The sequence below is a fragment of the Tympanuchus pallidicinctus genome, unplaced genomic scaffold (assembly GCF_026119805.1).
Source record: "Tympanuchus pallidicinctus isolate F22 unplaced genomic scaffold, pur_lepc_1.0 scaffold2, whole genome shotgun sequence".
Lineage (NCBI taxonomy): Eukaryota > Metazoa > Chordata > Aves > Galliformes > Phasianidae > Tympanuchus > Tympanuchus pallidicinctus.
In genome coordinates this window covers 27,431,210-27,457,350 of record NW_026294721.1, presented here as the reverse complement: position 1 = coordinate 27,457,350, position 26,141 = coordinate 27,431,210, and the positions used below count along the sequence as shown (strand labels likewise).

Genomic DNA, 26,141 nt, shown 5'->3' with positions numbered 1-26,141 from the left:
TTTTAGCCTAAAGAAGTGGTGTCTAAGTGCCAGTGCAGTGCAGTGCCAGAAAGCATCCTCATGTGAGCAACACTAGAGGTATGTCTTTTTAAAACTAGTACGAAGTAGACTCAGGTTGGAAAAGACCTTAAAGACCATTGAGCCCAACTACAGAATTTCAGAATCACTCAGTAAGTAATTTTTATCATCCATGTTAATAATTGTAGATAATGTTACAATGGCTGAATGTATTTGGGATTTGATTATAAATGACATAATAATCAAGTTAAATATCTGTTTCATTGCCCATCCCATGAAGGGAAGACAGATGTATCTTTGTCACCAGCATCTTCCTTCTTGTCCTTTGGTGATTATTCAGAGGAACAGGCACCCTGGGCTAGAGAAAGAAATCAGTTTACCTTTGACTGCTTTACAAGTGCATAATAAAATAATCTGTGTTTTGGCAAGAACTAAGATGCTAAATATCTCCACTGGAAAATCTCAGGGAGCACAGTGGTCAGTGATTCCATTTCTGCCTGGAGGTGTTCAAACTGTAGTTAAATGCAATGAAAGCACGTAATCCTCATGAGGGGAGATTCTTGTAAGCAAAGGGAGGATAAAACGAGAAACACCTGTACACTGCTCAGCATCAAATGGATGCAGAGCAGCACCATCTGAACACGTTGGCTTTTTGAGGAAACCCTTAATGCCATGACTAGGCAGTGAGGATGTCTTGGAGCTGTAACCTTGGAGGGACAGGAAATGTGAGGTGATGCCAGCTGGCTGCAGCAAAACAGAAGGGGCCTGATCGTGCCAGCTTCAGCCAATGGTGGTTTTATTTTGGAATGGTGTGCTTGGTGGTTGCATGGCTTACATATGCCACATCTTGCTCTGCTGTGTGTCCTAGCTAAGCAGCCATGGGACAAAGCACCTTTGAAATCTGAGTGCAGAATGCCTGTGGTGTTGCTGGGATCATTCTCCTACTGGATATCCTCCTCCTCAGTGGGTTATTACCTTGGTTCCTTTGATTCCTATATTTTTGTGGCTGTTCTGGTGTTGTCTTCTGCCACTACTAACGTAGTGGAGTTGCTGAACGCTGTGTCAGATGAAGTGCAAGGCCTGTCACTGTCTGGGTAACTTCTGCAGGGTTCTTTCAAGAACTGAAAGAGGCTTGGATTTGCCAAACTAGTTTGACATCTGGAAACACTTTGATACTACAAATCTCACTGGTAGAGATTATGTCCTCTAGGAACACGGGTCAGCTTTAAGTTTGATTGTTTGCTGATAGGAGAAAATGTTTTGTTCAGTTAGCATCTGCATTAGGCTGGTGGGAGCGCAACAGTCCTTGTCTTCCTCTTTTTAGGAAGAGTTTTACCAACTCTTGAAGATGGTTCCTCGTCCATTGCCATTTATAATGGAAGATAATTGCATCAGTTCTTGTGTGCTCTTGGTGGTAGATAAATATTTTACACTCTGTGCCCAAAACCTTTGATTCCTGACTTCAGAAATTATTTCCAACAGTTCCTGTTCATTCTATCACTTGTGAAAGATGAACAAATGAATTCCACTGAATATTCCAGAAGTATTAGAGGCTGTTTTTCTGATTTCTTTAATTTTTTGGCCATTTATAAGACTTCTAGTAGCTTTCATTTGTTATACCTTGGCCCAGCATAGATCTGTGTGGTTTAAATATACAGAGAGAAAATACTGTTTCTTGTTCAAAGAGATGTTCTTCTGGAATGCTTAACTCCTCAACTGTGTGCACCCAAAGCCAATGATTTGTTTAACACATTGGCAGTAAGCACATGCTGCTTAAATGTCTTGATTTGAATGATGAGTGTGTTACGGTAGAGGTTTTTTTTAATACAACTGTCATAATTTCACATTTAAATTGACTTTGTTAGATTGTATTTGTTTATATTTATTGTAGTTCTTTTATAGCCTGAGGACAGAAATACTTGCAGAGGTTGAAGATAATTTTGACACTCTTTTACATAGCTAATGTATCCTTTTTTTTTTTTTTTTTTTTTTTCTATTATTATTCCTCCCTGCAATGCTGAATTAATTGAAAAAGCTACATTGAATAGGTGTAACAGCAAATTATACACTTGTAGGGTAAGTCTGTGATGTGGTGAAATTCAGCAGAGGAAAGTCTTCAGCTGAGTTTTTGGAAGTGGCGCATTCTTTTTTTCCTTGCCTGTAGCAGACAAGGATAAGCGACTGCGGTTTATGTCACTTAAAACAGGTGAGGGAAAGCTGTTAGTTCTGTTAGGGCAAAACTGAATAAGGACTTCTGTGTTGCAATATGATGTTTCCAAACAACTGTTGTTTCCTTGGGCTGTCTTCAGGAAGGCTAAAATAAAATTTGTCCAAGCTGCTCTGCAGGCTGTTTCATGTGGAACTGTCTCCTGGAGTAGCTGTTTGCTGTAACCTGTGGTGTGTGGTGAGGGATGCTGTGGGAAACGTTTCCGTGACTGCGTGTGTTTCTCCTGGAGACTGGGAGCGTGGGGCAGTGCTTCCCCATCCTGCCTGTTCAACTTTAATCTGCTCTTGAGATAACAAACATAATGCTACATTAGGTAATTCTTTGACCTTCAGATTTCTGGAGTTTAATGCTTTCCTTGCCCCTCCTGCTCCTCCACCCACCCACCTATCACTGGGTTTCCTGGTGTTCTGGCTCATCAGGTTCTCCAGAAGTCACTAAGTAACAGAAGGGGAAGTTTGGCAAGTCCATCTGCCTTTTGCTCTGCTCCTAGCCAGGCAAACTGGTTGCTTGCTCTGCTGTGCAACACTCCTGTCCATCACTGTAAGCGTGGCATGAAGTGGCAGAGTGTGTGTCTCCGCAAATATCACCTGCCTGGTCTGTGACATCCTCATCAAACCTGCTCTAGGATGTGCTGCTAGTACACAGCAAGCTTTTGACAAATTGCTGGCAGAGTCAAAGGAAAATTCTTTAGCTGGAGCCTATTATTGCTGCATGGCTGAATTGATCTTTGAAAGCTGAAATCTCTTGGGAGAGTTCTGGAAAGTCCAGCTTCTATGTTTTGTTTTCCTTTTTTTTTTTTTTCCTTGGTCTTACTGTTTGCTTGCCTTCTGATGTACGCCACTGAGGAAAGTTTCTGATGACTCAGTCTCAAGTCATCTCTCTTAAAATGCTTGGGCCTTGTCTTCAGTAAGTTGTGCTGTTACTTTCTTTCCTCTATTGTAGCCTTACTACAAGATGCTACTGTATTCCAAACAACTTTCCTAATGCATTAATTGGAAGTTGCTAATTCTATAAATACAGAAGCATATATGGCTCTTATATATGGCTCTTAACTGTTTATTGTATGCTACTGAGTGGGTAGTAAGATTACTGGTACTTTCTGAATCTTTGTGCTTAAATGTACTCCAAAATAAGCCTTTTAGTTACAAAAATTATTTAGAAGCTGATGGCCTTAGTGAGGGAGGTTTGGTAAGTTATATCAAATGGTAATCGCATACTGTCACTGATTTAATGTTCCCCTGATGTTTTAAATTTAAAAGCTAAAACAGAGGTATTAGTGGCTTCCACAATTAATGCTTAAACCATGCCAGGCTTCGGGAGAAATGCCAAAAAAAACTCATGCAAGTAGTTTCCATATGTTGCTGACACATTATTTCCTGGAAGGGTGGTTGATGTGTTGGCAAAACAAGTAAAATGTGCCATTTTCAGTTAAAGTTTGGGAAGAACAATCAAGTCACAGCTCTTAAAGTAGAGAGTCTGAGATAATAATAGGGCTCCAGCTTGTCATTGCAATTTTGTATTCTGATCTTTGATCTGTGATGTTTGTTGCTTGTTAAAACATTTTTTTTTCCTGTCCGTTGCTATCTTTAGCTAAAATACTGAAATAGGAGCTATTGGTATTTGTGATTTATAAATAGAAGGAAAGATCAATTGAACTTCTAAAGGTGGTAAAGAAAATGTAGTAAGTTTATCCATAGGGGAGGGAGACTATACCGAAAATGGGGACAAGAAATAATCCAAAAGGTATTTAACTATTTAAAGAACACAGTTAGTGACTTTAATGTATTATCAAACTGTAATCAGTGCTCTGTTCTAAGAGCTGGACTCTAGGCAGGACTAACTAACCTACAAACAAGGATCCAGTGCTTGAAAATAAATCCAACAGGAGGCATGGGCAAGCTGGTGGCGGCTTAAAAAGCCCCCATTCAGGTGCCAGTGCTCTGCTTTGGTACTGTTCTCCACTGGTGATTCTGGGGATTTTGGTCAAACAGATGGCCATGGCTTAACCTTTACTTGTAGCTTCGCTGTAACCTCTACTTTTAGCTTCTCTGTGTTGTGTGCATTCTTTCAGTTGTTTGTTTTTGCTTTGTTTTTTAACCTTTCTTCCTGAAACAGTTATGCAGGAGGAAAGACTGGATGTGGCAGTCAGATAAGGTTAGAAATTCCTTTTAACAAAATCTTAGAGGCAACTTTTGCAGGGTTGTTGTGCGAGAGTAACATCTTAAAATTATAATTACTTAGGTTGCCTAATATATTTATTCTCAAAACGTTATTTTCTCTGTCCGCCAGTCTTACTCTGAAATGGCAGAGGAGGAAGGGTGACAAAGTACTGTGACAAAGAGGCTGGAGAGTCTCCTTCTCTGGAGATACTCAGAACACACCTAGATACTTTCATGTGTGGTGTACTCTTGGGATGCTGCTTTAGCAAGGAAAGAGGTTGGACTGAATGATCTCCAGGGGTCCCTTCCAGCCTCTACACTTCTGTGATTCTGTGAAGAGATGAATTATTTTTTATTTTTAGTTTTTGTGCATGTATTTGTATCCCTCCAATCTTTACCTCTGGCTTTCTGCTGCTGTAGAGTGGGACTGGTAACACAACTTTTTCCTAGGCTTTTTATTTGGAGAAAACTTAAAAAAAAATATATATATATTTTTAATGGAGAAAACTTTATCACAGCTGGCTAACGTGCTGCTGAACTGCTCCTTTCCTCAGCAAATGGGAGTGAAAGAGAGCAGCTTGTGAGACCCGTGGTTGGTGGTCACTGCTAGATTTCTTCCCCTTATCATGATTTAAATGAGCATGGGATCCGAAGTGACTGCATGGTACTGACTGCTATCCAGCAATTGGCTTTGATTCATGGAAGAAAAAAGCACTTGCATGGTCCTTGCACACCTTGTGCCTTTCCAGAAGGCCAACCCTGCCTAAAATCAGGCTATGGTAATGCGTTCAGGTGCTTGAAAAGCAAGTGTGCTCCTGTGTCTTCCAGCCTAGGCTCCCAGGCTTGCATTTGTGAATTGGCTCTGTGCTTTGGCATGAGGCTTTTAGTTGGTGTAAGCAGGTGGTGTGTATTTGCATGTGTTCTGTGTAGGAAATTGTTGCTGCCACTCAAGCACATAACTGGTATCTAAATGTTTGCAAGCACCTTCTGGCTGGAGAAGGAAATAGTGGCTGGTATTTCTCTGTATATATGCTCTCTAAATAAGCATGACAGCACTGACATCTTGTTTCTTTCTGAAAATGGTAGGTATTAAGCAGAAAGTGGTCTTGTGACTCTCATACACTGTTTAGGTTTTTTGTTTTTTTTTCTAACAGTCATCTCTGCAGCTGTGCTCTGAGAAACTTTTTCACAAAACTTACCTTCTGAAGTTAACTGAAGCTTTAATAGGGCTTGAGCCATCTCCTGAGGCATAACTGAAGAAACTACTCAGTGAACCAGTTTGTAGATAGTTGTAAAATTTTTTACAGCGTTGGAATACTAAAATAGGACTATAATCTGGCAGGCAAGTCTGGATAGGAACTGAAATTTGTAGTGGTGTTTTTCCTTTTTCCCACATTTTTCTCCTTGTGCTACTGCAGCTGCACTCTTTGTCGCTGCTACTGCCGCACCTGGGCAGGCAACTCTGGTTCCCCAGCTGCATTTGTGCAGCTGCTGAGGTACATCCTTAGGGTCTCAGGAGTGTTGCTTTCCAGCTGTTGCTGGCCCTGTGCATCCTAGCAGCAAGGTGGAATGGCACAAGGGGCTGTCAGATCTCTGTGGCTCATGTGATGTAAGATGCGAGAAGTTGGCAGCCTCTCTTTGAGAGAGGTCTGGCGGTGAGATCCAAGGAATGTTCTCCGAGCTGGCATTTGGTTCCCGTCCAATACTGAATATTTTGAATGTATTGACCTTCAGGGTATGTGCAAGATGAATCTCTCCAGGCCATGAGAGATTCTATGCAAGTGTGGGCTCTTGTTTAGGGGGGTGTTGATCCTCATGGTTGCTTGTCCTTCAGTTTCAGTTAACCAAGTCCAAGTCAGGCTGTGCTGTGACATTGTTTGCTGGAAATAGAAGCACTTCTTCTGTAGTCAGCTAGGGAGTGTCTTTACTTACTGATCTCTGATTTGTGTACAGATGCTAGAATTGATGTTTAACCTAGCAGGAATCTTACCAAATAGATTAGAGCTGCTCCAAAAGTAATGCCTCATATTTTATTATGTTGACCCACAATGTCGGAGTTGGATGTTGGTGATATGGAAGTAGAGATTGAACCTTCCTGCCAGCGTTGCAATAAATTTTGTTGCCATGTGATTGATAGCAGCAGAGAGGCAGTCTAACAACATGGCGTCTGACACAGAATTGCATATGATTTAAAGGTGTGGAACCGAATTCCTGTATGCAGAAAAAATCACACCTGCTGACATTCACTGATGCTTCTGAATGTTTCTGGAGACCAAACAGTGGGTGTGAGCGCAGTGAGGCAGTGAGAGGTCCGTTTCAGCAGTTGTGATAGTAACAGTAGGCCACCTCTGCAGGTGCAGATTTTTATGAGCATGGCATGAAGGTTCATTGCTGGTGAAAATGCATAGCTACTGGTGGTGACTATGTTGAAAAATAGAGTTTTGTTGCTGAGAATTTGCCAGTAACTAGTGTTAATGTGCTCTTTGTATCTCTTGTAGTTTCCATTTAAATAAATAGGAGGTATTACTTCTAGAGCGATACATGCAGTTGATGTTACTTGCAGAAGTAGTATCTCACAGTTCTGTACCAGAACTGGTATATTCTATGTGTAGAATGTAAATGAGTTACTCATTTGTCTTAAAGGATAAGACAGATACAAGCATCTAATTCATCAAGTTCTCCTGCAAGTAACCTGAATCTGTGGCTGTGATTAGACTTGAGGTTCCTTTGTCAAAGACCTTAAATATATTTTTCCATTGTGTATTTCTTATGAAGAAACATTCAAGCACCTGACATATAAGTAAACCTGAATACTGAGGTTTGCTGTTTTTCTTCTGCTTATGGAAGCTGATGCTAAGCGGGCTTGTTAAAATAAGCACAAATAGATAAAGAAAAAGAAAACAAAGAAACAAATAACAACAGAAAAAGAATGCCTCTGTAAACTCTTGGTCCTGATAGGCACACAAACTTGGAATTCAGAGATGTGAAGGTAGAAATACAAACCAGATTCTGTGCAACTGTTTAAATAGATGTGGGTGATAAACTGCTAAAAATTAAAACTTTAGAAACTGGGAACTTAAGCAAGCAGTTGATCTTGGTTATGGTTTGGATGAGGACAATACTGTAAAACAATTCAGAAGATTTTAGCACAGCTTAATATAATGAAGATGATTAGTTCTACCTTTCCCATCTGATGGTCTCTATAATAGTGATTTGTGAAGAAGGTGAATAAAGTACTTGATCTAACAGTGTGTGTATTAAGGTGGAAGACTTGTCTGACTGACAACTTAATTTTTAGAGAGAGTTAAGATTTTTCTGTTTTCTGCTTTTAAAAAAAAACATAGGCTAGCTGGGGATTTTTTTTTTTTTTTTTTTTTTTTTTTTAAGATCATTATCTGTAGTCAGAAGCAAAGGACCCATACTACTGGTCAGTTTTTGATATGGACAATCAGAGAAGTGGAAATAAGTTCTGAACACTAAAGGTTGTCCCCATTGCGTGCCCCAGTGCCCTTCTTGCTTGCAGCCTACCTTGCTTTGAGGAAGAACTTATTTGCAGATACAAGAAATCCAGCCCAGGAAAGCTTAGGTCACCCAGCTGTTCTTATATCTACTTGACAGGCAGGTATTGCTCAGTAATTTTTCAAAAAGCTTTTTGAACAGTGCAGTCATACAAACTCCTTTGCGACTCTGAAGTCTTGGATATAGTTTTCCAGAAAATTAATTGCCTGAATTCCAAATGGCAGTTGGTTCCATCCTTGCTTCTTGTGAGGCAGTTTTCTTTGGAGAAGGCTCCTAGTGCAGCATTAATTGCTTACAGTTGATATTTGTGAGCAGTATTATACCCAAATGACTTGTAAAAGCACCTCTGGTATGTGCAACTTGGCTCGCAGAAAATAAAACCCCAGTGGTGTATTTGAAGGAAAAAATATCAAGGTAGAAACTGCCCTCTGTTCTGGGGAAGTCCTCACATACCTGGTGTAGGAGGAACAGAGCACTCCTGAAATTAGAGAGATGGAAAACGGGAGCACCAGGGAGTTGAGGTCTCTTTTGAATTCTTTAGCTCCACTTTTTTTCTCTTTCAGGATTCTGCAATTAGGGTGATGTATTTTCCTACCAGGAGAAGCTTCATGACTTTTCCCCATATTTATTTTCTTGGATTACTCAGCTCTGGGTACGTGTCTGTGGTTTGGGGTTTCTCTGTTTTGTTTTTTTTCCCCTGCCTAGGCAGTTCCTCTGAGTCCAGAATTATGCAGTATGGGATCTCTTTTACCAGAGTACTTATGTCAACAAGATGTGCATTTAGTATCCTAACAGAGCTGGAAATGAGTTGGTATACCATGAATTCATGGGTTTCTAGATGGATATCTAGAAATGGCAGCATCATTGGTAGGCTTTGGCAAACTTCATGCTTGCAGGTAACATAATTTTGTCCTGTGAATTTAAACCTACTGAGATAATTTTGAGAAAGTTTATCGGTGCTCATAGGACAGTATTCAGCTGTGCAAGGTCAGTTTATATTAGTACCTTAGGAATTTTTTTCAGACTTTCTTTCTTCATTCTCACAAAAAAAAAAAAAAAAAAGCTGTAACAAATTTGGCTATGAAAATTGTTGTATTTTGTCTTTAAGCTGAAATCCAGGAGGCGGAGTTGCCTCCTAACAAATGGAGTCTGGTGGTAAAATCAATACTAAAAGTGTACTGGATGAGATCAGTGTCCTTTAAATAATCACACTGCTATTGCTGTTTGTATGTAATTCAGGCTTTCCTTCATCAGGTTCATAAAACTGGTGAAGTCAAAGCTAATAAGGGTTAAATGTGAGACCAGCAGTACTGCAGACTGAATAGTTTAAGCAGGGCACCAAGTCCAAGATGCTTCAGAGAGTGGATCTGTGCATACCAGTGGATCATCAGATGGAGGGGGAGAAGTTAATGTGGGATCAACCCTTCCAAAAAGGACAGGGTTGACATCCCAAAAAGCCAATCAGCCAGCCAAAGGATGCATAAGGCAGTTTTTGCCTGTCTAGCATTCAGTGCTGTTGGGCTGTCAGTTACTCTAGGGTTATGGCCTAGTTTTAGTACAAAAGTAGAGTGCAGCTGTAAAATGAATAACTAGGGTTCCTTGGTAGCATAGCAGCAACACCTTGCCAGCATCTCCTGCGGACTTGGGAGCAGCAGGTATGGATGTGCACCAGGCCTGCAGCACTGATTCTGGTCAGGCTTAAGCTAAAATGAAAGCTGATGATCTGGGCCATATAAAGCTATAGTTCCAGGGTGTCTGTAGAGGTCTGCTTGTAGCTTTTCTCTTGCAGAGCCTGGTTTTATCTTTGCTCATCTGCGAAGCTGTCAAGTCAGCTAAATAGCTGAATGGGGAGAACTGCTTCAGAGGTTAGCACTTGGAAGCTGAAACACTTCTTCAGCTGTCCTGTGAAAAGTGTAGAGATTTGGCTGTAACACAGAACAAAATGAAAGCTATAGTAAGCTGCATTTGTATTTGATCCTAAGTTTAAGCAAGAAGTTTTATAATAATGGATTTACACAACATGCGTCTTAGCATGTTATAATTTACTGAGATTGTAGCACTACTGAGGGGTCTCTGAAGGACTGATGGGACAAGCTGTAGGTAGGGGTGATTCCCGCTGATGCCCACTGCGTGCAGGGCCCTCCGCAGCAGCGCACAGCTCCGCACTGCCTGGAGCCCGCTCCCTGCAGCTACGGGCTCGGCAGCCCGCAAGTCTGAATCCAGCCCACATTGCGTGGGTGAGACAAACAGCCCCGTCCTGGCAGCCTGCCCCGGGAGCGCAGTTTTCCCTTCTCCCCACCTGGCCCAGGAGTGCCAGGGCTGCGGGCAGCGGCAGTGAGACTGCACCCCCTCCCCCTGCCTACGTGTTGCATCAATTGAGCTGTTTTCTCCGAGCTGCTCTGCAAAACTGGCGTGGCATTTTTCTTGTTTAATTCCTCTACCCTACAGAGGTAGAGCACTGTGCTTTGCTCTGCAGGGCCAGGGCTTGTATGGATTTAATCTTTGGTCTGAGACCAAAAGATAAACAAGAAATCTACAAAAGAGTTAAAATATAAAAACAAAACTCAAGCAGCAGAACTGATCTCATTGTGAGAAAGTTTCCTCTGTAGGGAACATAATTTTTTTTTTTTTTTTTTTTTTTTTTTTTTTTAAGATATAAAAACAATGCACTAGATTTGTTTATTTTTCCTCTCTCTTCAGACTAGAGGGTTGGGAACAACAATTGTGAGGTGCCCAGTTACTCCAAATGCCAGCTGGGCAAGGTTGCAGGTGAAAAACCAGTTAAGTTGTTAAGATTGATAGAGTTTATAGTAGCATCCAGCTACTATATTTCTGAAAATCTGCAGCAACCACTACACATTGAGGATTTCTAGTCATTGTATTGGAATTGTTTCCTATTTGGCTGCAAAAATATTATTTCTGTTAACCTATTTCTTGAAGTTTTATTGGATTTTGTTCACTTGGGTGTAATTAGTAGCCTTGAATATTATAAAATGCATAGGAATGACTGTGCTTCAACTGGCAAATAACAGCATTTTCAGAATTAAAATCTGCTGTGATACTACTGCTGTGCAAGAGCGCGTTCCTGACTCGGTGGTAGAATTTCTTACAGAATATGTGAAACCTCCCCTTGGCTGGCTGTGGTCTTCTCTGAATGAGTGCCCACTCCTGCACAGCAGGCATCTTTGTGTCTGCAAAAACTGGGAGCTGATTAAACTTCTGACCTGGCTAACTTGGGAAATCATAAGCATCTTGATGAATAATCTGCACTGCAAAAGGATACCGTGACAAGGATGCTGCTATTTCAGTTATTAGGGAATGTATTGATCAGCTTTATTCAGATAATTAATTGGTTTATAGATTTGTTACACAGAATAATCCTCTAGAGCTAAATAGTACTTTTGGGTTTACTGTATCTTACTTCACTACAGATTACACTGGAAGTGTTCCAAGTGCTCAGTAAACTAGTTCACACTGTGTATTGTTAAATATAGCCAGCTGCTGAACTGGCTCCCAGCTTTAGGTGAAGATCTGAAAGGACACAAGAACAGGAGCTCATCAGTTTTGCTGTGCCCTCAGCTGTCACATTCTAATGACACAATCTTACTACTTGCCAGAATACTGGTGATGCCCGTTAAATGTTGGGCGGTGTTTACACCAAACCCATGGGCACAGGCACAGATGCTATGTAAAATAATTCAGAAGCATGAAAAATTTCAAGTCAGCATTGTACCCTAAAGTAGTTTCAGTGTATGGTGCCTAGTGCATTGTGGTGTATTTGGCATTAGAACTTAATTTTAAAAGGCAAATGTTTAGTGTAGGAGTTATTTCAGTGGTAATGGTTAAAGCCATCTCTGCTCTGACTTGCTAAGCATGTCAATCATGACTCACTGTTAGGAGGCAAGAATTATTTTCTTTTCTCCAGAGTTATGCCTGGTATTTCAGCCACCACCTTTGCAGCCTGGTGTTGTTGCTCTTGCAGAGAGCTTCTGCCTTTTTTTTAGTTGCTGCTTTATGAAGGCTGTGTCCTTCTCAGCCAAGAGGAGACTAGCAGTAAACAGAAAGTCTGTTTAGTCAGAAATCTGTAGACTTGTGGGTTGTATTTTCTGTACATAGATATGTGTGTGCGTGTGTGTATATGCACACAAAAAATATATACATTTTAAAGAAGCACACAGCAACACCCCGCATTCTTTCCCCTGCTCCTGAATTTGTGGTAAAAGTCCCAGGTGTAGTAGCTGTTCTGTACTGGTGCCCTGTACCTGCTTCTGTATAGAGTTTAATGGCAGAAATGGAGAAATCAGCAGTTTATCCAAGATGCAGGTGTTAGACTAGGTGAGCAGTATATGTAACCACATGTAGTCAAATAAGTTGGAACACTGAGTTGGGGTTGGTGAACATCAGTCCAATCTGTGCTCAGCTGTTCAATCAGATTTGTCAACAAGTAGGACTTGGACCTTGATCTGCTAAGGGAGTGCCATAACAATGAATGCGTATTGTCTTAAGTTCTAGCTTCCTGCTTTCATTTTGACCTGAAACTTTATCCTTGATTGTATGGGAGCTGACTTAAAAACAACAAACAAACAAACCAACCACCTCACAGAAAATCCAGGAACGTTTCATTGAAAAGTTAACTAATTTAACCAGGAAGGAGAAGCTTCATCGTTCTTGGAAATTGTTAAAGAGGGGCAGACTGAATATTGATCTCATGGAAAACTGTGCAGTGGCTTTGTTTGTGGTAGCAATAGCCCAAAAGCCAAGCCAGTGATAATTCTGAGCACAGGTGACCATGCATACTGCACCCCCCCCAGAAAACTCCATGCTTCTTCTAGCCATGAATGTTGTCTTAATGGAGCCGAGAATGAGTGCCTGATTGAGTCCTAGCAATGGAAGCTACCAGAATATTCAAGCGAGAGGCTTGTTGGTATTCTGATCTGCCCATTCCAAGACATAGCTTTGGTTTTGTTTGATCATGCACTTAATCACAACTCATAAAATACATTTGTTTACTTGCACTGCTTTTACAGCTAGGATTTGTCACCGGCCTGTGTGTGCTTATCTCCTACATCTGTGAGTTTCACCTTTCCTGCTGCTGTAAAACAGTGTGAGGAAAGGCATGTGAACACACAGAACTTCATGATCAGGTGGCTGTGCTTCCAGATCCTCAAATGCTAGGTTCCAGTTCTAGACACTTCTTTCAAATATCTTTGCAAATATCTTAGCTAAGTAGGAGGAGCACTTGCTTTACTTTTTAAGAAAAGTCACTGGACCAGTCTTCTGAATGCAGAGTTCTCCCAGAACATATTTTAAAATAATTCCCAACTTCTGAGTGTTAATTGTGGCAGTGTAATACAGCTTTCTGCTGAAGTATGGATACTGAAGATGCCTTGAGCATAGCATTCAAGTACAGCGAGCTGCCTGGAGCACTTCCAGGCTGCTTTCCCGCTTGTAGAGGCACACCCTTTTCTTTCAGATCTCCGCTGTGTCCCTTGGTACAGGCTGTGCAAACAGAGCTGGTGGGTTTGAGTAAACATGGTGACTGTGTGGGTGAAAGCATCCAGTTTCAGATGGAACACCAGGAAAAGCGTCATATTGCTGTCAGCCTTTTAAGTGTAATACATTTGAACGGGCTTGCATTCTTGAAGCAGTTTGGGATCTTGCAGCTTGATTTATTTATATTAATTCATATTGTTTTGACTCTTATTTACCCAACACTGAACTAGCAGACACTTGGTGTCTGTCCCCTGTACTTCTATAGCACATGTTCAAACCTTCCCAGCCCAGCAGCACTCCATGTAGATAAATAGAAGCTGCAAGATCTTTGCTCTGAGTCCTACTTCGTATGTTGTAGTGTGTGCTGAGTCTGGGGCCACCTGAAGATGGACAGTGCTCTTCTTAGAAGAGCCTGCTTTCCAAGCTGGCTTCCCTTTTTTCCAAAGCATTGCTTCTGTTCCCTTAAGGTTTTATATATCTGCTGTGGAAAGGAAAAGCCTAAGAGGTCTGGTAACTAAATTCAGAGCTCAGTAGTAGTATTTAGTTTAGAGAATTCCCTGACTCTTTCAGTTCATCAGGAGCAATGTATTCTTGGAAAGATGTAGTTTGGAAAGGCAGTTGTTTTGTCTATAGCAGCTCTTAAGTCAGAGGAATTTCTCACTATCTGGAAGCTCATAGACCCAGTTAACATATTTAAGTGCCTACAGAGATACAGAACCTTAATTTTTGAGAGCTAACTTTCTATTACAGATTTTGTTCTATACTATTTTTAAGCCTTAGGAAGTCTCCCTGTTTTTATGGAAGTTACTTTTAAACTCCAAATGTCTATACAAAGCAGAACCAACCTTGAATCTAGTCTAGTTGATATTGAAAATATTGATTGCTGAAGTGAAAAGCTGCTTTAAAAATAATTGCATCAATGGTATGTTTTTGTGAATGTTCTCATTATGTGGGAACCTGGACTGAGCAGATTTCTATTAGTACACGTGCACATACTCATATTCGGCTTAAACAATTTCTTGATTTTTCTATTCGGTCTCAAACCTGCTTCTGTTTTTCTGGGACTTCTTAAGCATTGATGGTATCAAAGTTTAATTCAATGCTCCTGTTTCAAATTTTGACAAATCAGCAATCCATATTAAGCTAAGGTATCATTCTTTTAAGTTCTTGAGATCTCAGCTTTGTGAAGTGGCATACTAGAGTTCCCTACTTTTCTATTGTGTGAAAGCGCTTGAAAGAGGTTAGAATGGTCGTTGCATCAGAGCAAATGCTAAATCAAAATGGAACCTCTTAACTTCTTGCTGCATGACTAGCTGGGCAAGCTGTATGGTGTGTTATGAGTTAGCCTCCAAACAAGAAGCAACTAGTTTTAATATATCAAAACAACAGCGGAAGCAAAGTTTACAGACATTTTTCAACAGTTGATTCTGTGATCAAATTAACTGGATGGAAGATTGTTCAGGACAGGTTCTTGCCCAGCCTTAAGGGAAGACTTCTGTGGAAGAACTCTTGAACCTACCTCATGTTTCATAATAGAGAATTGAAATAAGGGTACCACTGTTGCTCATGCTTCTGTAGGGGTTGAATAACAGTGAGCAGTCAGAGGATCTGGAGCTATTAGAAACTGGGAGAGTTTAAGCAGGGTCTATCTAGTCCAGATTTTTATCCTCAGTGATTTTTGTTTTGGAATTGAGAAAAGGAAGCAGGGAGCGGATTAGTGCCTTATTTTGGTGGCTAATTTTCTTGTTCCATGGACTTCAAGCATCTACCTCAGATTGAAGGTAAAAAGTCGTGTGTAAAGAAAAGGCTGTGGTCTTTTCTTTCTAGAAGTCTCTCTGCATTTAGACTGTCATGAGCATACAAACTCATGTAAATCTAGAACAGTCTTACTTGGAGTGCTACTTTTATGCTCAGAACTATTCATGGCCCTAGAGCATGTCTGGAAAAGCTTTACGCTTTTGCTCAGCTGAAAAAGACTTTAAGAATGTAACTATTCATGGTATGTTTGCAGCTAAAGAAAATGAGGTTTATGAGGAAATGCCAGCTTTTTGAATGATAAATTCTTGCTTTTAGTAACTTACCTTTGATGTTATTTATTGCTCTGGCTTTATTTTTACATTTTTTAGGAGTATTTCTCAAAGTGTTTTTTCTTTCCCTTGTTTTTGTTTCTGAAATGGTTATATACTCTCTGTGTCACCCCTGTAAAGATGGTTGATAGTACAGTTAAGTATCTCTGTTTTCCTGGAGTTTCAGTTCATTAGGGTTCTGCTACTCACTGTATTTAAGTGCAGTTAAGTCACTTCAGACTTTGATGTATTTCTTATATGAATGTTCATTATTTCATCACTCTTATATGCATAATTCTGATGTTCACGTTCTGCTGTTTTCCTTTCACTGACTTTCAAATACGTCACTTTGTCCATATCCTCATTTAAGGATACCACATTTGTGTTTGCATTTTAGTTAAAACTCTGACCTGTTTCCCATTGTTTTCAATGCCAGTGTCCTCCTTCTTCCCGTTCTTTGATAGGAGAGCTGGAATATATCGTTACAGGTGTGTGGGAATCATAGAATAGAATCACAGAATCGCAAGGTTGGAAACGACCTGCGAGATCATCTAGTCCAATCACCCTCCCATTCCCAGTACCACAAGCTACTAAACCATCCTCATCCAGGTGCCTCTTGAACACTGCCAGGGACGGCAACTCCACCACTTCCCTGGGCAGCCATTCCAGTGCCTGACCACCCTCTGAGAGAAAAAGTTTCTCCTAATGTCCAACCTAAACCTCCTCTGGTACAACTTCTGGCCATTTCCTCGGATCCTACTATTTGCTTGGGAGAAGAGGCCAGACCCTTTTTTATCACAACCTCCCTTCAGGAAGTTGTAAAGTGCAGTGAGGTCTCCCCTGAGCCTCCTCTTCTCCAGACTGAACAATCCCAGCTCCCTCAGCCGTTCCTCATAAGGCTTGTGCTCCAGACCCCTCACCAGTTTCATTGCCCTTCTCTGGACACGTTCCAGGGCCTCAATGTCTTTCTTGTAGTGAGGGGCTCAAAACTGAACGCAGTACTCAAGGTGCGGCCTCACCAGTGCTGAGGGGGATGATCACCTCCCTGCTCCTGCTGGCCACACTATTTCTAATGCAGGCCAGGATGCCATTGGCCCTCTTGGCCACCTGGGCACACTGTCGGCTCATGTTCAGCCGAGCATCAACCAACACCCCCAGGTCCCTTTCCTCTTCACAGTCATCCAGCCACTCATCCCCAAGCCTGTAACGCTGCATGGGATTATTGTGGCCAAAGTGCAGGACCTGACACTTGGCCTTGTTAAACCTCATCCCATTCACCTTGGCCCAGCGATCCAGCTTACCCAGATCCCTCTGCAGGGCTTCCCTACCCTCAGGCAGATCGACATCACCTCCCAACTTGGTGTCATCTGCAAACTTACTCAGGGTACACTCAATCCCTTCATCTAAGTCATCAATGAAGATATTAAAAAGAATGGCCCCAGCACCGACCCCTGAGGGACACCACTTGAAAGAGGTCGCCAGCTAGACTTCACTCCACTGACCACCACCTGTTGAGCATGGCCCTCCAGCCAGTTCCTTATCCAATGGAGGGTAAAACTGTCCAAGCCACAGGCAGCCAGTTTTCCGTAGAAGGATACTGTGAGAGACCATGTCAAAGGCTTTGCTGAAGTCTAGGTAGACTACATCAACAGCCTTTCCCTCATCTACCAGTCTGGTCACCCAGTCGTAGAAAAAGACTTTATTCAATGTTCAACTCCTCTCTTATTTCCCTGTTCTTCAGTTGGGAAAAGTGGTCAAAGTTTGTCAAAATGGCTGCACTTGATTCAAGTAGAGACCAACTGCTTAAGAATGCTTAATGTTGTAAAATCCTGGTTTGGCTAATCACTTTTCATTTCATTTTAATCCTAGAACTTTTGAATCCTATTGGAAAGCGCAAAAACAAGAAACTGCTTTTTAAATGTCTCTCATGCAGCTGAACATGTTCCAGGGAAAAGCTGTTTATTCTGCAAAATTCAGAAGTCTGCATTCTCTGGGGTTTTAAATAAGTGTAAAATGAAAATTGTTTAAAATTTAGCCTTCAGGATGAATATTGAAAGGTCAGATGACAAAGCGAAGAATGGCTTGAAGTCTTCCTTACTTATAAGGGATGAAAATGGAAATGACTACACATGTGACAAAGCTACGCTTCCTTCAAAGAATTGTGCTGCCAAGTTACATGGTGATTCAACTGACCAAAATATAGTGACCGAGAATGAAGGTGATGCTGTTCTTGAAGATAAGAGTGACTTTGGAAGTATTCTTTTAAAACAGCAGTGTATTGAAGCATTTCATCTGCCAAGGGTGCCTGCTAAATACAACTGCCAAGGAGGAATTCTCTTGGGAGATAAAGATACTGTATGCAACTCTTCTCTGACTGAGCAGAGTAGTGTATATCCTTTGAATTGTGACTTGAAAGAAACAACAAACTTCCTGAAAGGTAATGTGGCTGTGACAAAAATGCAAGCTCAAACTACTGAACAATCAATGCCTTACAGTCAGACTGAATCAAACTGTGTGCTACTGCATCCTGCTTCAGAGCAGTGCACACAGTCCATGATAGAAAACAGGGTACGCTGTCACCAGAGCACATTTGATGTTACTAACATTGTAAGTGGAACAGTGGAAACTGATCAAAATGATATGCATCTGGGGGAAATGCTAATCCCTTATGATGAAGGAGATAAGGAAGAGAAATTGGGTGCAGAAAAAACACCAAATTTGTCTTTTACGGTAGTGGCTTCAGGAAGCCTAGAGGCCTCTGCTGATTTTGAAGTATGTTATCCTGCCTCTGCAGGTGTTAAACTCGATATAGAAAATACTAGTAACATTGACAGAGAACAATTGGAAACAGCAGCACAGTCTGAAAAACAAGCTGCTAGATGTATTAATCCTCATGAACAAGCTGAATTATCACCATACATTTTCACTTGTGAAGATCAGCAAGTAAAAGTCTTTCAGAATACTGCTGATTGTGATGAAACCAGGAATTCCATTGGTCGGACATGTATGGATAGTCCTGGCAGTAACATGTACCTTCTACCAGTAGAAAACATTGGAAAGCAAGTATTGAAGAAAACCAGTGAACCCTTAACCAAAGAACAAAGCGTCCCTGGAAATGCTGCTTTTCGGTATAAGCACAACACTCCTTTTGTGTCTGAAGCGCTACCTTGCAGTGTACCAAAACTAAAGAGAACAGTTAAACCGGAACTGAAATGTGAAGCAACTTTTTTGGTCTTCAGTCCTGTGGCTAGTGAAAGCGATACTGCTCTATTTACTTCAACTCCTAAAGAGCGAACAAAACCCATAACTTTTCCTGTTCCATCTGTGACAGAACTTGGAGACAAGTCTTCTAAACTAAGACCAAACGCGATGCTTGTAGGAGAGCATAACCGAAGGCCTTCGCTTAAAACTAGTTCAGGTCAAATTGCGGGAAGAACAGTGGGCAGATCGCCTATTGTGTCATCAATAACCAAATCAAGGAAATGTGAGATTGTTAATTTTCCCAAACCTAATTTCAAAAACGTGAAGCCAAAGGTAATGTCTAGGCCTGTACTCCAGTCAAGAGAGAGCGAGCCCTTAAGACAGTCTCCTCAATCACCAAAAAAATCAACCGCCTCCTCATCCTCACTAGTTGCTTCCCCCAGGCAACTGTCCCCTTCTGCAAAAGTGCTGAAAAAGAAAACAGATTTAGCTAAAGATATGAAAGTGGAACTGCCTGTGAATAAGCCCCATAAGCTGCATCTTAAGAAACACCTCTTTGCTAGCCAAGTAGTGCACGCCACAACACATCCGAGAACCGTTTCCCACAGGACTTCAAAGACACCTGCGCTGAAGCAGAATCTGGGAGACACCGGTGAAGCGAGTGCTACCAATTCAGTGTGCTCCTTGGCTGTTGCTGTGCTTCCAACGTGTGGAGAAGACTCAAAAGAGATGCTGAATGATGAAATGGACACTTCAGACTCCTTAGTGCAGCCCTGTGCTCAAAACATCTGTCCAAACAGAAGTGAAAAAGAGCAAAACTGCAACATGGGAATTCTGGAAGCGCCGCTGTTAAAAGATGTGGCAAATGAAACGTTTGTCCTGCACTCAGTTCCTGTGGTAAGCTTTTTTCCTTGACTTCATTAAATGTTTTGTGCACTTGAAGAACGGGGCTTCTGTACTGCACAGTGGAATGGGTTTTGGATGGCAACTGTTGAATGGGTTTTGTGTCTACAAAAGTAGTTGTAACATTGATTTCTGGGTTGCAGTCTCTTCCTACCAAAAGGAGAGAAAAATTAAAAAAAAAAAAATTGCAAACTCTTTGAACTTCAGAGTAAGCAATTAGCACTTGACCTCAAGTGCTTTTTACTGTTGTCAACCTTCATCTTATTCCGTGGTTTAAATTTTTTTGTGAATTTTTTTTTAGTTCAATATAGTCAGGATTCTATTATTCTAATAGAAGCACATGCATCTTAATACAGTCTAACTAACAAAACTGTATATTGCCACTTGTTAAGATTTTGCAATCTGCTGTAGGGAACCTGCTTCAGCATGGGGGGTTGGGCTTGATGATCTCTAAAGGTCCTTTCCAAACACTACAATTCTGTGATTCTGTGATTTTTAAAAATGTAACTTTAATGTGCACATTATCAGTACAATTTTAGTGATACTGTAATTCTGAGTATTTTAAGTTTATCTTAAAAATAAACTTCTGTTTTCAATAATCTTTTTTCTTTCAAAACATACTTTAGTTCTAAAACATAATTTTTAAATTTTTTTTCATAGAAATGTTAAACGTATCTTAACAAGTAATGCAGAATTCTCAGACCAGCAATTTGGTGAAACACTTTTAACTTATTAGTTTAACTGTCTACTTTGAATAGTTTGCGAGTTCTTTATTTGAAGTAAAAATGGAACTCATTAGAATAGTTAAGAGTAGCTAGGAATTATGCTTTATGCAGATGACACATACCTTTTTCTGGGAGAGTAAGCCAACTGGAAGGTACAAACTTCCTGGCTGGAAGGTATGCATGCATGATGGATTGGAAAATATTGTTGGACTAGTCAGCTACCTGTCAGGAGAAACGTGTTGCTTTCACATAAGCTGAAAGAGGTTTCACAGAAAAGGAACAGTGGGAAAGAAGGAAAGAGCTTCAGGGCTGAGTAAATCTTAGTTTACTCAGTGAAATGGAGGCAGTGTACTTACTGATGAAGCCTGGAGTTGTCTGAATTTTTGTTAGTCTTCACTGCTTCGATAGAAAAAAAGCTTTACTAAAACTCAGTATAAGGAATGTACTGTAGGTAGAATGGAAGCAGCTGTCCATTTCTGAAGCGTTACAGAAGAAATTAATAACATGAACTTTCTAATTTTGAAGTATTTTAAAGTTTGTATGCTACATTACCCACTACTTTCTGAATCACAGATTGAAGAGAATGCTTTCAATTCAACCAGTTCAGAGATGGAAGCCTTTGCAATACTAATTATTCTGCTGAGACTCAGTAACTCCATAGAGCAAATAATCTAAAATGCTCAGTAATCAGCTAGATTGAACTTTGTACATTTTCTTCTGTAAGGTGCGGATTAATTTCTGAAAATGGGGATTGTAATCAAAAGTGGAAAGTGCATAATATGTCCAAATTATTGCTTATTGCATTGAATCACAAAAAAACTACAAGGACATCTGTATGTGCTCATAGGCTTACATCTGTGAGCATGGTTTTTCAGCATGAATTGTCATGAACAAGTGCATATATGAGCTAGAACAAGAGTTCTGTATAAAAGATAAAGCACTACCTATGAACTCGTTATTTTAAATCTGTCTCAGGTACATTCTTAAATTCCTCAATGTGGGAAGGTTTACTTGTTTCTCTGTCACAGTTTAAGACCTGTGCAGGGAAACCTATGACAGTGGCTGTTACGTTTTGGGTAGACATGATCAGCAACAACTTAGTTCATTAACGTAGCTAGCTGCTTGGTTTAAAGACTTTTAAAAAGTAATCTTGTTTGGGCACAGTCGTATTTAAACAGCTCAAATTGAAGCATGGAGGGACAAGAAAAGAAAGAACTCTGACATAAAGTAATCTCTGTCATTATTAGTGACTGTTTTTAAACTTCTAGTTTTGTGTTGCAAAAGCAATTTAAGAGAGGGTTTTGAAGCTGTGAACTGCAGGTGGTATGACTGACTGCATCTCTGGTGGACTCTGTGACAGCAAACAGCTAAATGTGTCACTTACCTGTATGCTCAGTATTTCATTACAGATGCCAGGAAGGGTACTCCTCAGCTTCTGACAGTCATGATCTACTGCTTTTTTATCATCTGTTTTAAAGCAGATGCCTTCTGTGAAAGGTGAGAATGCACAAGAGAAAAATACACCAAAGAAAAGCCCAGTCGCTCTACGAAATGCATCAGTGTCCAAGGTTAAAATGGTGCCATCTGTGTTTCCCTTGAGGAGGGGAAGTGAAAATAAAAACACTTGCACAATCAAAGCACCTTCTCAGAGAGGAACTGTTCTATCGTCAAGCTCTGGTAAGATGAATTTTGATTGGGATGCTACCACATAGAGTTTCTTTAAGTTAAGATACTGCATTTAATGTACTTTCAGACAGAACTTATTTGATGGTGCAGAGTTGTATTTTTGATACTAAATGTGAATTAATCAGAATTACAGGTCTTAAAAAAGTGGATTTTATCTAATCATATTTAAATCTCATCTTGTAAGGAAGGTGGTTATGAGGGAAAATGGTATCTAAACATTATTTATAGTTTAGTTATATAAAAGACCTTTGTGGAAGTAAAACTGAAATTATTCAAAAGATGTGTAACTGAAAAGGAGAAAATGCAGAGCTCTAGTACAAAGCATTTATAGTAAGCATCTATATAGTACTCCAAAGGGAGTGGGCCCTCAGTTCAGTATGTACCATATTTTCTCAACCTAATTTTGATATAGCTCTACAGTTTCTAGGAAGGATAAAACAAAATTAGAGACTGCTGCTTCAGCTGCTAATTAAACTCAGAATGACTTATACTGAGAGGGGAAAAAAAAGGATCCCAAAAGTAGATTCTAGGCTGCTGTTCTGGTGTGTGCAAACTACATTCTGTAGTTGTATGGTAGATTCAGAAATACTCTTGTAACTTGTGCTTTTTAAAAAACTAAATATGGAAGTATATCTAACTATGAAGGCAGCTTGGCTATAAATGACTGTGCTACAAAACAGTGACTACACTGTAGCTTAAAAGGTGTGCTTACTCCAGGACATGCAGTAAAATGGTCTTTTTTTTTTTTTTTTTTACCCACCCAATCCAAAGTTATACAACAGTCCAAAATACTTCACTTAATTAAATAAAAGTGGTGAATTGTGATTAAGATCTGTATGTATTGTTCTTTATGGGATGAGTCTCTCAAAGACAGTTATTCTGTTCTCTGATTTAGCTTTATGAAGCTATTACAGAAATACATGAAAGCATGGCTGGTTATAGATACAACTTCTAATTCTGAAAACACATCTGTTTTATTTTTTTTTAATGGAGGGACAGTAGTTTGCTGTTGGAATGAAATTCCTTTTCCCTACAAATTTCTTTAGCTGTCTCTCTTTAACTCATTGTATTTTAGAACCGCAGAAGTCAGAGCACCTTCTGAATTTTTTGTGTTGGTAACTGGCTGCTTAAGATGAAAGCATAAAGCAGCACCACAACACTGAAAACCTTTGCATTATGATTGGATGAGACAAGAGCTTCAATGCTACAGCTGGGGAGAATTTTCTTTAATGCCTTGTCCTGTCCCCTTACCAATGCCCACAGTTCATAGTACATCTCACCCTTTATTTTGCTTATGCTACAAAGTAGATTTGGTACATTAAACTTCATCAGGTTGACTTGCTCTATCTCTTGCCAAGGAAATTCTTAAATGTGTTCCCTTGCTCCCTGATAAACACAGTATTGTTGTGAATCAGATGATGGGAGCACTGGTGGGGGGAAATAAGAATAAGGAGAAGTGGGAGTTGCTTGGTTTTACTATAAAGGCCTCGTTGTTTTATCAGGCCACACCTTTCAGGTGCAGCCCTGTCCACAGATGTTTACCACATCTGTTTTTAAAGTTCTTGAGATAAAATTGTACATACATTTACTGTGGCCAAGAGGCAGCTTGTGAATTCCCCGTTATTGTAGCTGAAGCTTAGCGTAGGGAATGATTTCTTTCAGTTTAAGTAATTTGAACAATTAATTATTAAACATGTACCTCACTGTGGTTCCAGCAGCACAGATAAGTATCTTGTTCAGTAGCTGTCATTGTTTCCTGTTAGGATTTCTCTGCGATATAGGCAGGCTAGCTAAATCCAGGATGGAAAGGACTTCTGGAGGTCGTATAATCCAGCCCACATTGCCCATAACTGTGTCAGCACTGAATTCAGACTTTGTCTGGTACTTGTTAAGATGAGTCTTAACTATCCGAATCCTAACAACTTGGTTGAACTAACTCTTAACCAGTTTTTGGGTATATTTGGGTAATAGGACAGGAACGCAAGAGAAACATGATGGTCTAGTATGTCATCACTTGTGTGCTGGGGGAGACAAGCAGTCGGTCTGTTCAAAATGTATTTACATGCATGTTCTCAGAGTAATAAAGAACTCATGAGCAATAGATTGTATCACTGTCATTTTGATAGGTAAACAGAAAACTCCCCTGCACCCAAGAAATAAAAGAAAAAATGCCCAGTGTGAGATGCCAATTAGATCACAACTTTGCAGGAGTTGAAATCTTGGTGTTTTGTTGTGGTTTTTTTTTTTTTTTTTTTTTTTTTTTTTTTTTTTTTTTCTCTTCTAAAGAAAACTGACATTTTGGTTGTAGCACAGTACATCAATAAGGAGCATGTGTTCTAAGGAAATTCCTTGATCATTCTCCAAATAAAAGACAGCAGAGAGAGTTTACAAAAGGAGAAGAAGAAAACTCATATTTTAAGCTTTATGTACTTTGAGGTTATTTGAAGAGCTCATTAAACTAGAAATAATATTTTCTTTTTTTTTTTTTTTTCCCCCAAAGTATACTACTATTCACCAGCGTTAGCTCATCTTGGCTGGATTTTGGAGTTTTTATGAATTAGGAACCAATTGTTTCTTTTTTAAGAGCTGAGTCCAACTTGATTCAGTGTGCAAAGGTGATTTGAGAAATTTAGAAATTCCATTTCTGCAACAGTGGTGACTTGCAAATCTAGAAATTTGAGTCACAGATGCAAGCTAGAGACCTCCTTTTCTCTGTGAGAGAGAATGACTTGTAATCTCATGCTTGTTCTTGGACAAAAATCATAATTCCCTGTAGATAACTTTTTCACAGTGGAACATGAAGACTTGCGTGATACTGGATGACAGATGAGCAGCATGCCTCTTTTTCTATTAATAAAAATACCTATCAGAATTTAAGACAGAGTAATGTGTTTGAGTCACCTGATCCTTACTGGAAGGTGTGTGTAATTCTGGAGCCTTAGTTCAGGATTTTGTATCAGGCCAGAAATGAAAGCAACTATTGTTTTTAACCCCAGCTAATGTGTGCAGCCTTCTCATTGGATATAGATAAACACACTGGCATGGTAATATCTTGCTAATGGTTGAGGTAGTATGGTTTGGAAAGACTCAGGCCTTATTTTGACTTGAAGGGAGATGTGAGGGGAACTGAAGAAGCCAAGAAGCTTTGATTCTATAGAATGTTGCTCCAAATTCTTCTGCTGTCAGCTGCATCAGAAAATGCATGTGAAGCACTATGACAGTCTGAACATCAAGAAATTGTTTTGGCTTTGAAAAGTATAAAATAGGAATACAAGAGATTTATTTTAGATATAAAAGATAAATGCCTACCACTGCATTTTTTTCCTTGTACTGCTGACTACAAACCACCAGTAAGTTCGTAAAGGAGCAGAGCTTTAAATGCACTTACAATTTCCAGTATGCTACTACTTTACCTATGCTTCTGCTTTAGCTGAAAGTTATGGTTTAATCTTTTTTTGTTGTTGTTGTATGAAACTTCATGTTGTTGTTGATTTCTTAGTGATAGGAGCTGTGTCATATCTGACACATAATAGGCACTATTTGAAGACTTTAAAGTATTTTTCTACTGCTTACTGTCAAAGACTTCCAGAAATTAATGAAAGCTATATGAAATCATTTTCAGAATGAAAATGTCTTTTGCCTATGTTTCTAAAGTGCAGTTCATCTGACAGTTACTTCTGATGTTTTAGGTACCTTTTTTTATTTTTTCCATGATTCACGTCACTACCATCTGATTTATTATCTTGATCTTTAGTTACTCCTCTGTGAATTTAAGCTAATGGTATTCCTTCTTCCTCTCTTGCTAATATTTTCATGGCATTTAACTAGAGTAATGAAAGCTTGGATTAAGGGAAGTTCAGCTGTTTGAATTCCATTTTCCTTGAGAATCTTGGATAGATGAACCCTTTTTTGTTGATCATCCTGAAGGACTTCTCTGATGTGCTGCAACTGGCTGAACTGGGTTGTGGGAATAATTGTTCCTATTCTATAGCAAGTACACGTAACTTGCATTAAGCTACAAAAGATTTCAGTGATATTTTGAGATACTAATTTTTTTTTATTCATTATTACTAAATTCCTTCTGTTTGTCTTTTTTTTTCTTTTTTTCCCCCTCAATCTTGCACTTAAAAGTGTTATTCAGGGA

The 26,141-nt window shown here is 39.9% G+C and overlaps 1 protein-coding gene across 8 annotated transcripts in view; it reads left to right on the top strand.

Annotated features, from left to right (window-relative positions):
• MTUS1 (microtubule associated scaffold protein 1) overlaps nucleotides 1–26,141 on the top strand; it is a 111,582-nt gene that overhangs the window by 12,076 nt on the left and 73,365 nt on the right. For 7 of the 8 annotated variants that reach the window (XM_052682053.1, XM_052682055.1, XM_052682051.1 and 4 more), the window contains 2 exons: nucleotides 17,352–19,580; nucleotides 21,790–21,988. In XM_052682053.1, the coding sequence (XP_052538013.1) occupies nucleotides 17,526–19,580; nucleotides 21,790–21,988 (2,254 nt within the window). In that variant the 5' untranslated portion in view covers nucleotides 17,352–17,525. The remainder of the gene's footprint in view (nucleotides 1–17,351; nucleotides 19,581–21,789; nucleotides 21,989–26,141) is intronic. The other variant, XM_052682057.1, reaches the window with a different exon arrangement.